Here is a 12447-nt window from a genome sequence, read left to right as displayed (position 1 = left end):
GCCTGTGCAGCTCAGCGGCCCCCTCCCCGAACGCCCGCGATGGAGAAGTACCACGTCCTGGAAATGATCGGCGAAGGCTCCTTCGGGCGCGTGTACAAGGGGCGCCGGAAACACAGCGCCCAGGTGAGGAAAGAGGCGGCAGGGGAGAGGGACGGGGGTCCGTTGTGTGGCGCTGGGGACTGATTTCTGGTGGCTGTTTGGTTCCAGGGTCCTGCCAGGGCTTTGGGACTCGGCACTCGTTCATTTTTCTGCTGACATTCCTGGCCGGCTCCTGCCGGCATGGAGTCATTCAGGTTCAAGGGACCTCTGCAGGTCCCCAGTCCATCCCCTGCTCAAAGCAGAGTCCGCGCTAAATTCAGATCCTGCCAAACTGCAGGGACAAAGACCCCACAGCCAGTGCTTGACTATACTTGGGCTGAATGGTTCTTCCTTATATCAACTTGAAAGCTCCCCTGTTTCAGTCTGTAATCCCTGTCTCATCCTCCCACCTTGCATGTCTGTAAAGAGCCTGGCTCCATCTTCTCTGAAACCTCCTTTTGGGAATCACAAAATTACTATTTGGCTTCCCTGAGCATTTTTTCTCCAGGCTAACCAAGCCCGTTTCCCCCAGCCTCAACTTGTGCGCCACGTGCTGCAGCCCCCTCGCCATCCCGGTGGCCTCTGCTATACCCACTCCGGCCTATTGATGTCATTCTGTGCCAAAAAATGGCCACAATATTGCCAATATGGTCTAACAAGTAAAGGGCAATAATAACTTCCCTCAAACTCCTGCCTGTTGATACAGCCCAGGGTGCTGCTAGTGCTCCTCACTGCCGGGGCACGCTGCTGTCTCGTGTTTAGCTTGCTGTCTGCCAGCATCTCTACCTCCTGTCCCATGTTTCTGTCAGTCCTAGTTTTGTCTGCACTCACTGATTACAATTGTTTGCTTTATATGCTAATGTGCAAAGTACCGTGAGCACCAGTGTCGATGTGCAAGGGCCTGGGGGAGCCCCAGCTTCAAGGGATCCAGTGAACAAATGTCTCGTTCGGTGTGCTCAGCTGGAAAATGCTGAGTCCTGATTGGGTTAAACGCAGCCTCTGCCAGGGCAGGTGCCTGGTCTGATCCCAGCTTTGCCTGCTTTGAAAGGTGGTGGCCTTGAAGTTCATCCCCAAGGTGGGGAGGTCTGAGAAGGAGCTGAAGAACCTGCAGCGGGAGATTGAGATCATGAGAGGCCTCCACCACCCCAACATCATCCAGATGCTCGACAGCTTTGAGACCGACAAGGAGGTGAAGGGGACTTTCTCGGGGCAGATGCTTTTGCTTGACTGGGGCAGGGGAACAAGGGCTGTCCCCTGCTGTCGTAGGGACCTTTTTCTCAGGAGATGCTGGTGACACCCTCCCGGGGCTCTAGCAGCCTTTCCAGCCAGCCAGGTTTGCTCTGTTCCCAGTCGCTTCCTGGCTTGCGTTGGGTGCTGCCATCCTGCCAGCAGCCTACTCTGCTCCCTCAGATGGCCACATTGAGGTCCCCTGCCCACAGGGCATTCCCACCCTCCCTGAGGACATGCAGGGACCTTACGTGGGGGTTGCCTGAACAAGGACTGGGACGCCAACCTGGTCAGTGTTCTTCAGAGCCCTCCAGTATGTGCTGTGTGGGGAGCCAGCAACTGGCTGGGCTGTGTGGGGTGCACTGGGTCATGCACAGAGATGAAGGAGCTGGGCGGGGGGTGTGTGATGGAAGAGGAGTGGTTTGGGATCACAGGGTGAGAGTGGGATCTTCAGAGGCTTAGACTTTTCACTGGCCTAAACTGGCACGGAGAGAGTGTGATAGGGAAGGATTGAAGACTATGCTATGGGACATGGGGGCATGAAATAAAGTAATTGCGCAACAGATTCAAAACAAGCTTAAGGGAGTGATTCTACCAACTGGGCGTGGAAATACCATTCTGGGCTTGTCCTGTCCTTCCCTCCTCCCTGGTTTCTGCTGGCTGTCCGAGATAAGGACAGCTGCAAGGGCTCTGCTAAATGCCAGGCCCTTGCTGCAGTGCAGCCACAGGGGCTCTCTCCTGCCCCACCTCCCAGCCCAATCTGATGGGCTGCGTATGATGACACCCCAGTGTCTCCCTCATCGATTTACTGCTCTGCTCTGTCCTGGTCCCTAGGGCATGGTGGGGATGCGGCTGGGTGAGTGCCTGATCCCACCGTGCTGCTCTTCCCTCCAGGTGGTAGTGGTGACTGACTACGCAGAGGGGGAGCTCTTCCAGATCCTGGAGGATGATGGGAGTTTGCCCGAGGACCAGGTGACTCTCATGGTGGTGGCCACGCAGTGTTTGCTGCAGGGTGGAGAGAACAGGATTTGTCTGCCTGCAAGCAGCAGGTCTTTGCTGTGGGCCAGGTGACATCAGGAGGGTGAGGGTGCCTCCGAGGCTTTACCTGGCAGAGCTTCTGAAGGGGGTGGAAAGGGAGCCAGGTTGCATTGTGGGACAGTTTCCCTGTTCCCTCTCCAAGGAAAACAACACCAGGTTTGCTGCCTCGGCCATCAGCCTACTCTGAGGAACTGCTGGCCCACGGCTGGGGCTAGTCCCTGCCCCAAACAGGGCAAGGGCAGGAGTGAGGGTACTGGGGGAGCCAGCCTGTAAGGGACCCCATGACTGTGCTGGCTGGTGGCACCATAGGACACAGGGTGAGGCTCCCGTGTCTCCGGCAGGTCCAGACCATAGCTGCCCAACTGGTCTCTGCTCTCTATTACCTGCACTCCCACCGCATCCTGCACCGTGACATGAAACCCCAGAACATCCTGCTGGGCAAAGACGGCGTCGTCAAGCTCTGTGACTTTGGGTGGGTGCTGGGGGCCAACTTGAGGGGGACACTTGGGCTTGGGGCGGCCAGGGGTTGTCCTGGGTGCTGTAGAGGAGGAGGGGTGTGTGTGGAAGGGGACTTGGATTCTGTGCATATTTAGAGGTTGAGCAGGGATAGGGGATTTTGGACTTCAGAGGGGAGAGGTGTTGGTAAACTCGTAGGGATCTCCCTGGGAGCTGCAACGGATGTTTCAGCCTGAACTGGCCATCTGTGCTTTGCTCTGAGCAGGTTTGCCCGTGCCATGAGCATCCACACCATGGTGCTGACCTCTATCAAGGGCACCCCGCTGTACATGTCCCCTGAGCTGGTGGAGGAGCGGCCGTACGACCACACAGCGGACCTGTGGTCTGTGGGCTGTATCCTGTATGAGCTGTTTGTGGGCACTCCTCCCTTCTACACCAGCAGCATCTTCCAGCTCGTCAGCCTCATCGTCAAGGACCCCGTCAAATGGCCTGAGGCCATAAGCCCAGTCTTCAAGGTAGGGGCGAAGGCCCTGCCTGTGGGTTGAGATCCGTTAATGCGGCAGCAGCTTTGGCCTCATCTGCTGCCCTGGTGGGTCACTCTTAGGTTTTATGTCCCCTAACAGGGATTTCAGAACATAGAGAAGGGATGAGAGCTTGGCCTCCTGGGAGGGGGACCCTTATCACTGCTGTCCCTCTGTAAGCTGGGAAACTGGGACCGACAGCAGAGGAGTGATTTACTGGGCTGGGAAGGGCAGTGTCTTCCCGTCTGCCCTAAGCACTAGAGCCACTCCTTCCCCAGAGCCAGGCAGGGAATGCAGACCTCCTGGGTACCCTCACTGGGGGAGACTGGTGGGTACACTGTGCTCACTGGTGGGTGCCGAGCATGTGTCAGTGACCCTGGCACTGTGCTGCCCTGTAGAGCTTCCTGCAGGGACTACTAATGAAGGACCCCCACCAGCGCCTGTCGTGGCCGGAGCTGCTCTCTCACCCCTTCATTGCTGGACGGGTTACTGGTGAGTACCAGCTCTTTTTCCAGCGCTGGCCAGGTCTGTTTCCTCCTGTTTCCTCCTACTGCCTGGAGGCTGGGAGGACAACCCTGCCCTGCCTTTTTTAATACCCTGTTTTTTGCCTCCCTCCTCTCAGCTTCCTCCAAGCACTGACCCCTAGCTCCTGCCCCGGGCTTGCTCTGGGTCCCCCAGGATTCCCCTGGGATCCCAGATCCAGTCACTCTCCCTGTGTCCCAAGGGAGAGCTGCTGCTGAAGTTCTCCCCTCGCCTCCCCAGTGATTGATGACACAGAAGAGCACGGGATCTCAAACCCCTTCACCACCAAGCTGTCCCCAGAGCTGCAGGCCCTGAAGGAGCAGCAAGCCCATTCCCTGGCCCCCAGGAGCGGTCAGTCCAGGATCCTGAGAAAGGCCCGTCAGAAGATGGCTGAGGAGGCACAGAAAAAGGTGGAGGAAAGTGTGGGATTCCCCTGGCTGTGTCCCACAGTCAGGGCAAAGGAGGGGCACTGAAATGGGAGCTGGGGGGAAAGACAGAAGGTACATGGGTCAGGCTGGGGTGTCAGCCACACACAAGGCAGGATGTGGGGTCCTTGGGGTGGTGGGGTCTAGGGGGCTTGTCTGGCTGAGTAACCCTGCCCTGACCAAACTTCTCTGCCATCATCCAGGGGCACCTGAAGGCAGGTGATGCATCTATGAAGGACTCTGGCAAAGGATGCCCAGGGCATAGACCCAGAGCAGCTCCTGGGAAGGCAGCCCTCGTGGAGGGGGAGCCACCGGCTGCCTCCAAAGAGAAGAACCCCAGTGTCCTGCAAGGAAAGAGCAGCATGGCAGAGTGGGAGTTGGGGGAGCCTCCACCCAACCCACGGTGAGGGAGGGCTGGGGCTGGGAGAGGAGGAAGAGGGGAAGGCAGGGTCGCTCACTGACTGCACTGTTTCCTTGGCCAGGGAGCACAGCATCACTCGAGACTACGAGCGGGAGTTTCCTGGAGCAGGGGCCCCTCCGCAGCCTGGTACTGGCAGGGCAGAGCCCCGGGGCAGGGGCAGCATCGAGACCGTGGACCTGGAGAGTGAGGTAAGACGGTGTCTTGTGGTGAGGACAGCAGAGCCCAGTCCCCAGGGGCTGGTACAGAGACCCTGGGGCAGGCAGGGTCTGTGGCACCAACCCTCTCTCCTCCGTGGTTAGGAGCTGGAGAGCGATGAGGAGTGGCAGCACCTAATCGAGGCCACAGAGCCCTTGGCCATGCAGCTGAGCACACCGCTGAGCCTCTTGAGGGACCTGACCTTCCGGCAGCGTGTCCAGGACCGCCTGGCAGACTCTGCTCAGCAGGTGAGTGATGGCTGGCTCAGACAGCTATGACTGGGGACATGGATGCTGCCTTCTTCCCCAAGATTGGGTCGGGAGCACTGGGGGAGTCCTCAGTCCAGCCAGCAAGGAGATCCTCTGCTTCTCCAGGAGCCGGAGCTGTCTTGTGCACTTAGCTTGCCATCTGCTCCCCTGCTGTCCCCTGCCTGAAGGGGTGGAGGGCTGCCCCGTGCCTGATGGAGAGGCCACAACCACTGCTGATCACAAGCTGTTCTGGCTTCTCTGTCCAGGTGCTGGAAGGGATGCTGGAGGGAGCCTCCCGTCTCCGCCCTGTGCTCCGCGTCGTGGGCAACCTCCTGGCTACCCGATGTGACTCTGAGCTGCTGGACCACTTCTGCCGAGAGCTGAATGTGCCTCTGTCCCTGATGTGTCTAGCCAAGCAGATCCTGGAGAGTGGTAGCACCAAGCAGGTGGGTGTAGGATCCCAGAGAAATTTGGGCTCCTTCCAGCCCTGCAGAGTGCTGGTGCTGAGGAGGCCCTGGTGTCCTGCTGGAGCTGGCTCACTGGACCAGTGCCTCTTCCAGGCCCCCTTGAGAAGGGGGAGGTCCTGGCAGGGAAGGATCCCGCCGCGGTGGTGTTGGGATGGCCAGCAGACAATCCCCACTTGCTGTTTCTTTCTGGATCCTGCAGCAGCCCTGGTGTATCATGGTGCTGACAGACCTCCTCATGGTGACCACAGTTTATTTCAGCAGTGAATGCAGCCTGGAGGAGGGTGGGCAAAAGGACAGGTAGGGACAACCCTCTGTGCTCTGAGGTCTCTTGTGGCCACTGCGGGGACCCAGCAGTAGGCGGGAGGGTGGTGTTCATACTCTGTGGCTGGAGCTGTCTCCGTGGGGAAGCATCACGGACCAAGTGCTTCATGCCATATTGCTGTGCCCACAGAGGAGCGCTTTCTGTGAGTGGGACTAATTAAGGGGAAGGCACAGCTGACTAGAGTCCGGTTGTGCTGCCTGCTGGCACTGGCTCACAGTGCTAGTGTGTACTGCCTGCTGTATTAGCCAGGGCCATATGGGCCTGGCCAGACCCTGTCCTCACAGCCAGGGCCTGTGTTTCTCTGCTCTCCTCTGCCCCTGCTGCCTCCCCCAGCCTGCAGGCCTTCCAGGAGAGTGCTGGCTGCTTCCTAGCCCTGCTGCCAGAGCTGCTGGCTGAGCCAGCCGACAGCAAGATAAGACTCTGCCAGCAAAGCCTCCTGGTAAGGGTGCCCCTGTCTCCCTTCTCTCCACCCTCTCCCCCAGGGACAGAAGCTGTGGGGCTGGGTGTGCATGTCAGGGGGAATGCAGGCTGAGGACCCTGCTCCCAGCTGTGAGGTCTGTCTCACCCACTGGGGGTTTTGGGGGGGATTACATGCAGAAACAAGCTCTCTGAGGGGGCACTTTCCCTGGCTGTGCCTCCATGTGTACCCCTCTCTCAGCCAGAGTTACTGGCTCCCACACGGTAACCTTGCTGGAGAGAACACTTGGAGGTCTCTGCAGCTCCAGCACATGAGTCTTTTTCCCATCTCTGCTGTTCCCCCACAGCCTCCTCCCCCATTGCCTTTCTCTCTCGTCCCACCCTTGATCTGCAGTGATGACCACCCCTGTGTCTCCCCCAGTGCTTCACCCTACTCTGTGAGAGCCTGGATGCGACGTGCCCTTCCGTCTCTGCCTCCTTCTATGCCAGCCTGCGAGAGGAGCATCAGCCCCTGCTAAACAGACTCCTCCAGGAATCCATCTCAGAGCAGCCTGCTCTGCGAGGTAGCGGTGGTGGCAGCTCACCACCTTCTCCTGGGGTTTCCCCTCTCCCTCCTGCCCTTGGGCTCCCTCGGAGCACTGACTGCCATTGCAGTGCTGTTGGCTGGAGGAGGTGGCTGAAGCTTATCTGCCCAAACCCCTGCTAACCAGGGCTCTCCTGTTCTCTCCCTCAGTCCCAGATCTCACCCTCCTCATGTCAGAAGCCTGACCTTTCCTCTCTTGGCCTCCAGCCCTGTCCTGCTGCCCCTCAGCATCCCTCACCCTTAGCACGTCTCCCGAGCTCTCTCCTTGTGCAGGTGCAGCAATGGAGGCCAGGTCAGCCCATGACCAGAGCTTACGTGTGGCAGACCTCTTCACAGCTGCATTGGCTGCTGCCTGCAGCATCCCCCTGGAGAGGAACAGCTGTCGGAAAGCCAAGCAGCAGGTCAGGCCAGCTCTCTTTGCAGGGCAAGGAGGTGTGGTCCCCACAGGAACAGCAACCCTTTGCAGGAGGGTCTCTTTTTCAGCAGCAGAGTGGAGGGCTGGGGTCTTCCAGCTTTGGTGGCTGCAGGGCTGGTGCTTGCAGGCTGCTCCTTCCCAGCCAACGGCTGAGCTTCAGGAGTCTAAGGACTCCTATGTCAATTAAGAGACTCACACTTAGGATCTGAACTGCGGGATGGGCTAAGCAAAGAACTAGGCAATGCAGAGAAAACATGAAGAATTCTTATATGACAGTGATATGAACTGTAGGAAATCTGAAATTGAATGGACAATAAATAAGAGGGAAAACAAAACTACAGATTTACATTTGATCCTTTAACTCGGCTCTGAGTCAACAAGGAGGGAAACAGAGGAGGAATCTCACCTTGCTCATCTCAGCTGTGGGACTGTGCATCAAAGCCATGCTGGGTCATGGCAGATGGGCATCCCTTTGTGAACGCAGGCAACATGTAGGAAGCAGATGCCTTCTTTTATTAATTTGTTGCTAGCATTAAACTCCTTAAGTCTGTGCAGTGCTTCAGGTGCCCAGGGTGCAAAACAGGCTGATTTCTGCAGGTCGCTCAGGAGGTAGCTGAAAAGCTTATGGAGGGAGAGAGCCAGCAGCTTGGGAGGCTGCTGGGGAGACTGGAGCACCCAAGCTGCTCCTTGAACGTGCTCAAGGTAATGGTCCCATCCATTTATCTGGCTGTCCCCAGAGGTGCCTGGACCTTTGGTCTGGGGTTAGGAGCATGGGGAAGAGGGAACCATGGGCTCAGCCCTCAATGACTCCCATCTCCCTGGTGTCAGTTGTTGAATAAATGGGCTGTGACTGGGATGGGCCTGGTCACCATGTCCCTGTTCTCAGAGGCTGGTATGCATCTCTCCCCTCTGCCTTGCAGATCCTCTACGCTGGCTGCCATGCCAGCCCAAGCCTGTGCCAGCACCTGGGAAGGAGCCAGCGGCTGTGGGGTTCCCTCATGCAGCTCTCAAAAGGCAAGGTAGGCCTGACCGCAGCCCCGGTGGTGGGGTAGGAGTGTGGGCAAGCAGGATGCATTCCTCTGAGCGCTGCTCAGACCAAGCTGGGGGACGTGTGGGGAGAAGAGTTTGGGGGAGCTTAGTCTGGAGAGTGCAGTTCTCCTCCAGAGCCCAGAAACGTCCCTTCCTCCCCTCCCAGCCTTGCTGTCCCCCTGTGACTCCTGCTCCCTTGGCAGGTCCCCATGGCGGTGGTGGCCCAGGGGGCAGCCTGCGAGGCCTCACTGTATCTGCTGGCCCTGCTCACCCTGCAGCTCCAGGCCTCCCCTCCCAGGTAAGCACCCGCTTTTGCTCATGGGTGGGAGAGGAACATGCCCTGCCCTGAACAGCCCTCTGGCCTGCACCCTGCCCAGAGCTGGGCTTCTGCTCCCACTGATCCCTGCAATCCGGACACATCAGCAGAGTGCTGGGCAGTGTGGGTGGGTGCTGGGGATGCGGTGAGGACCCAGCGGGGACAAGGAGGTGCTGCGAACCAGGGCTCGCTCCTCCTGCAAGATGGCTGTTTCCCAGCCCTGGGGATATTTGGATGCTGCTGCTCTGTGGGATGTGAAGCTGTGGGAACACAGTGCCTCTCCCCTGGTCCCTGTGTTTCAGGCTTGAGGAGGTGGTTACCCTGGCCATGGATCTCATCACCCAGTCTCCTGTCGTCTCCCTTGTGGTAAGTCTGCCCACCCTGCCAGAGCCGTCACTGAGAGCCCTGCAGAACCCCATGTCCCATTTGGGTTGCTTGCTCAGGGTGGGATGGGGGCAGGCGCAGCCTGGCTGTCCCTGCCCTGGGCCGAGGGATGAAGAGTCAGCATTGAGCGGGCAGATGGGAAAGTCCCAAAGGTGCTGAGCTTTCCCTGTCCCACAGGGTGCTGCAGCATTCGTCCTGACACAGCTCAGTCGGCACGGGGTGGCATTGGAGCTCAGGGGAGAAGAGGTCCTACCGGTGGTGACAAATGTGCTGACGGCACCTGCTGAGGTACAGGATGGGGACAGAGGAGCAGGGGAGCCATGCTGTCACCCCACTGTGGAGGTGTGCAGTCAAAGACAGGGTCAGAAGGGTGCAGGTGTGGTGCTGCCGCCCTCAGACACAGCACCTAGCTCCAGCCTGTCCCCTGCTCTCTCTTATAGCTGCAGCTCCCCCCGCCAATGGGTGCTGGTCTCTATGATGGGATCTTTTTCCTCCTGCTGAAGCTGCTTGCCCAGGTACCAGCCTACCTATCTCCCTTTGCCTGGTCCCTGCTAAAGGGTGTGGGGGCAAAAAGGCCCAAATGTGGATCGGTAATGGAGGCTGAGGCAAACCAGGGAACCGGGCAGCTTTGGCTGAGCTGTGCAGCCCTGTGAAAGTCACCTAATGTTCCTGGGTTGTCAGTGGAGCTCTGGAGGGTTGGTGGGAGGGTGGTGGGCAGGGAGGGGTGATTCATGGGCACACTGGAGTGAGGGAGAGCAGATATGCCTGGGGACTGGCACTGTCAGCAAGCGCAGCAGGGCTGCCAGCTGCCTGGCTCCCTCTCCTCCCCCTGGGCCACGTCTGTCCAGGCCTGACCTTCCCAGGACCATGAGGCTGGCAGGGACGTGGACCAGAACCCTGGGGATTCATGGGGGACCAGGACACCCTCCGACACCGGTCTCCCCATCTTTAGGAGGACGTGGCCATGGAGCAGGGCTTTGCTGCCTCAGAGCTGTGGAGCGTGGTGTGGCATTGTGTTGCTGCGGTGCTTCACGTGGGCAGTGACAGGGCAGTGCTGGAGGGAGACCCCCCAGGGGCAAGTCACCCCACGGCAGAGCCGGACTGGAACCTCCTCTCCCCTCAAGGTAGGAGCTGCAGGATGGCAGGGCACCTGCCCTGGACCCTGCTCCTCAGTCTGCCCTCAGACTTGCCCACGCCTGTCCCAATCTGCACCTGGTCCCTGAGGCCAGAGGCGCTCGGGGGACTTTTCTTGAGGATTGCTGTTGTCCTCCGGGGAGAGAGGGCTGGGCTGGCCCATGCTGTGCCCAGGTGGCAGGAGCTCAGCTGAGCTGGCTATGGAGGAACAAGAAAGGGTGTCTCTGCTGCAGGGGAACATTCACTCTGGCAGATGTGACCACCGTGGGTGGAGATTGGTCTGGTCTTGGGCAGGGAAGCACAGAAGCAACCCTGGAGCAGCCTTGAGGCAGTACAGGCAGACAGAAGAGAGGAGACTTTTCAGCCTTCCCTAGCTTTGCCCCTCTGCTGTGCTGTTGCCCCTGCAGGCACCCTGCTCTTCCTCAGCCTGGCCCTCTTCGTCTTCACTCGCGAGTCCCACCAGTGCCTGCCTCAGCTCACCCAGTCCCACGGTGTCCTCATGGTGACACTGAAGAGGCTGCTGTCCCCTGGCTTCCTGGCATGCCTGGCACAGACGTGAGTTGTGGAGAGGGCTGAAGCGGGCAGAGCTCAGCCGCTGAACGGGGCTTGGACACGAGCACACAGAGGGCTGAGAAATTACTGACCTGGCACTTGCAGGGTGCAGCTCACCTGCAGAGCCTCTCCTTAGTGCCTGGTGTGGGGAATGCTCTCTGCCTCTTGCCTTGATGTTTTTCTGATCACCTCTGTATTAAGCTCCCTCTCTCTAACAAATTCAGGCAAGCAGGAGAGGATGGGGACCCTGAGCTCATCCCAGCTGTGGTGATCCAGGCCTGCCAGCTCCTCTGTTTCCCTTTTGCCCTGGATGTGGATGGAGACACCTTAGCATTGGTCATGGAGGCTGTGAGAGATGCCCAGATCCCTGCCCAGCTGCTGCAGGTACCCTCTTGGCCCCGCGTTTCTCTTCCACCCCATACTGTGGAGACACCTCCCCACATTGTGGCCCCTGATGTGTGGCACCACTTCACACCGTGCTGGTGATTTCTGCACGCAGGGATGTCACTCGGGTGCCATGCAGCCCTCAGAGCGGCTTGGCCGGCAGCTGAGCTCTGCAGCAACCTGCTGGCAGCTTTCAGCTGCTGCTTGACTTGCCATGGGTCAGGCCTCAACCGCTCTCTGGCCCGCATGCGAGGACAGCGCACTCAGCGCCGCTCTCTCTCCTTTCTCCTTAGGTCTGCTCTCACCATCTGCCCTTCTCGTACACCGAGCTCCCCATGAGCCTCTTGTGCCACCTCGTTGTGTCCGATGAGCAGGTCATCAACCAAATGGTGAGGGCAGCCGCCGCCTCAGAGCACGTCATTGCCTTCTTGACGTCTGCCTTGTTTACAGACAGCCTCACGCTCACAACTGACCTCCTGTCTCTCTTGACCCACGTGGCCCGGGCCTGTCCGGAGCACCTGCCCTTTCTCCAGAGGATCCTGAGGGGCTTGGATGTGGCCGACCAGCCACTGACCCGCCTGCTCGGCCACCGGCAACACGCGATACGGGCCAAAACCTGCAACCTGCTGGGCAACCTGCTCCGACACGGCCACGGCTTTCCCCAGACACTGCAGAGCCAGCCTGGCTTGCTGGAGAGCCTGCTGGGGTGCCTGGAGGACCGGGAGGAGAGCGTGCGCAAGGCAGCCAGCTTTGCAGTCGGCAACGCCGCCTACCACGAGTCCTTGCCGGCCGGGACCCTGGGCAGGGCCGTGCCCAGGCTGATGTGGTTGTTGAGCGACGCGCAGGCCAGGACGCGCTGCAACGCGGCCTTGGCCCTGGGCAACCTGGGCCGGCGCTCGGCGGAGCTGGGGGACCTGCTGATGGAGAACAGGGCCCCCCACGTCCTGCTGGAGGTGGCCTGCCGGGACCCCCGGGAGAGCGTGCGAGAGGGAGCCCTCGTGGCGCTGCGGGCCCTCAGCCAGCACCCCGGGATACAGCGGGTACTGCACGGGGACCTCGGCTCCTTGGTGGGACCTGACGGTGCTGTGAGGACAAGGGGCCAGGCTGGCAGGTGACTCCTGTCCCTCTCCGCTCCGCAGGTCCTGCTGTCCCTCAGAGCCACTGAAAAGCTGGCCGCGCTGGCCAGCGGCGACTTGCAGCCCGCTGCTGGTGGCAGCCCCCGGCCGTCTTCTGCCCGGCACTGTGAGAAGCTCCTCCGCCTCCTCGCACCTCTGCGCGGCGCCTGCGGGAGCGGTGCCGGGAGCGCCCCCCGC

The 12447-nt window shown here is 59.8% G+C and overlaps 1 protein-coding gene across 1 annotated transcript in view; it reads left to right on the top strand.

The window, feature by feature from the left end:
* The first annotated feature begins 39 nt into the window (after positions 1–39).
* Positions 40–12447, top strand: part of STK36 (serine/threonine kinase 36) — a 15530-nt gene continuing 3122 nt past the window's right edge. Inside the window, exons 1-26 of the mRNA XM_009275026.1 lie at positions 40–123; positions 1127–1267; positions 2200–2277; positions 2685–2815; positions 3065–3314; positions 3719–3812; positions 4083–4252; positions 4471–4670; positions 4750–4876; positions 4988–5131; positions 5398–5577; positions 5798–5895; positions 6254–6359; positions 6759–6900; positions 7194–7321; positions 7933–8037; positions 8256–8354; positions 8568–8662; positions 8983–9046; positions 9242–9352; positions 9505–9579; positions 10017–10188; positions 10606–10753; positions 10975–11134; positions 11428–12174; positions 12274–12427. Coding sequence (XP_009273301.1) covers positions 40–123; positions 1127–1267; positions 2200–2277; positions 2685–2815; positions 3065–3314; positions 3719–3812; positions 4083–4252; positions 4471–4670; positions 4750–4876; positions 4988–5131; positions 5398–5577; positions 5798–5895; positions 6254–6359; positions 6759–6900; positions 7194–7321; positions 7933–8037; positions 8256–8354; positions 8568–8662; positions 8983–9046; positions 9242–9352; positions 9505–9579; positions 10017–10188; positions 10606–10753; positions 10975–11134; positions 11428–12174; positions 12274–12427 — 4003 coding nt within the window. The remainder of the gene's footprint in view (positions 124–1126; positions 1268–2199; positions 2278–2684; positions 2816–3064; positions 3315–3718; positions 3813–4082; positions 4253–4470; positions 4671–4749; positions 4877–4987; positions 5132–5397; positions 5578–5797; positions 5896–6253; positions 6360–6758; positions 6901–7193; positions 7322–7932; positions 8038–8255; positions 8355–8567; positions 8663–8982; positions 9047–9241; positions 9353–9504; positions 9580–10016; positions 10189–10605; positions 10754–10974; positions 11135–11427; positions 12175–12273; positions 12428–12447) is intronic.

The sequence above is a fragment of the Aptenodytes forsteri genome, unplaced genomic scaffold (assembly GCF_000699145.1).
Source record: "Aptenodytes forsteri isolate BGI_AS27 unplaced genomic scaffold, ASM69914v1 Scaffold255, whole genome shotgun sequence".
In the NCBI taxonomy this organism is placed as follows: Eukaryota; Metazoa; Chordata; class Aves; order Sphenisciformes; family Spheniscidae; genus Aptenodytes; species Aptenodytes forsteri.
Note: the sequence above shows the minus strand (reverse complement) of the source record. Positions and strands in the feature narration are given on the sequence as shown.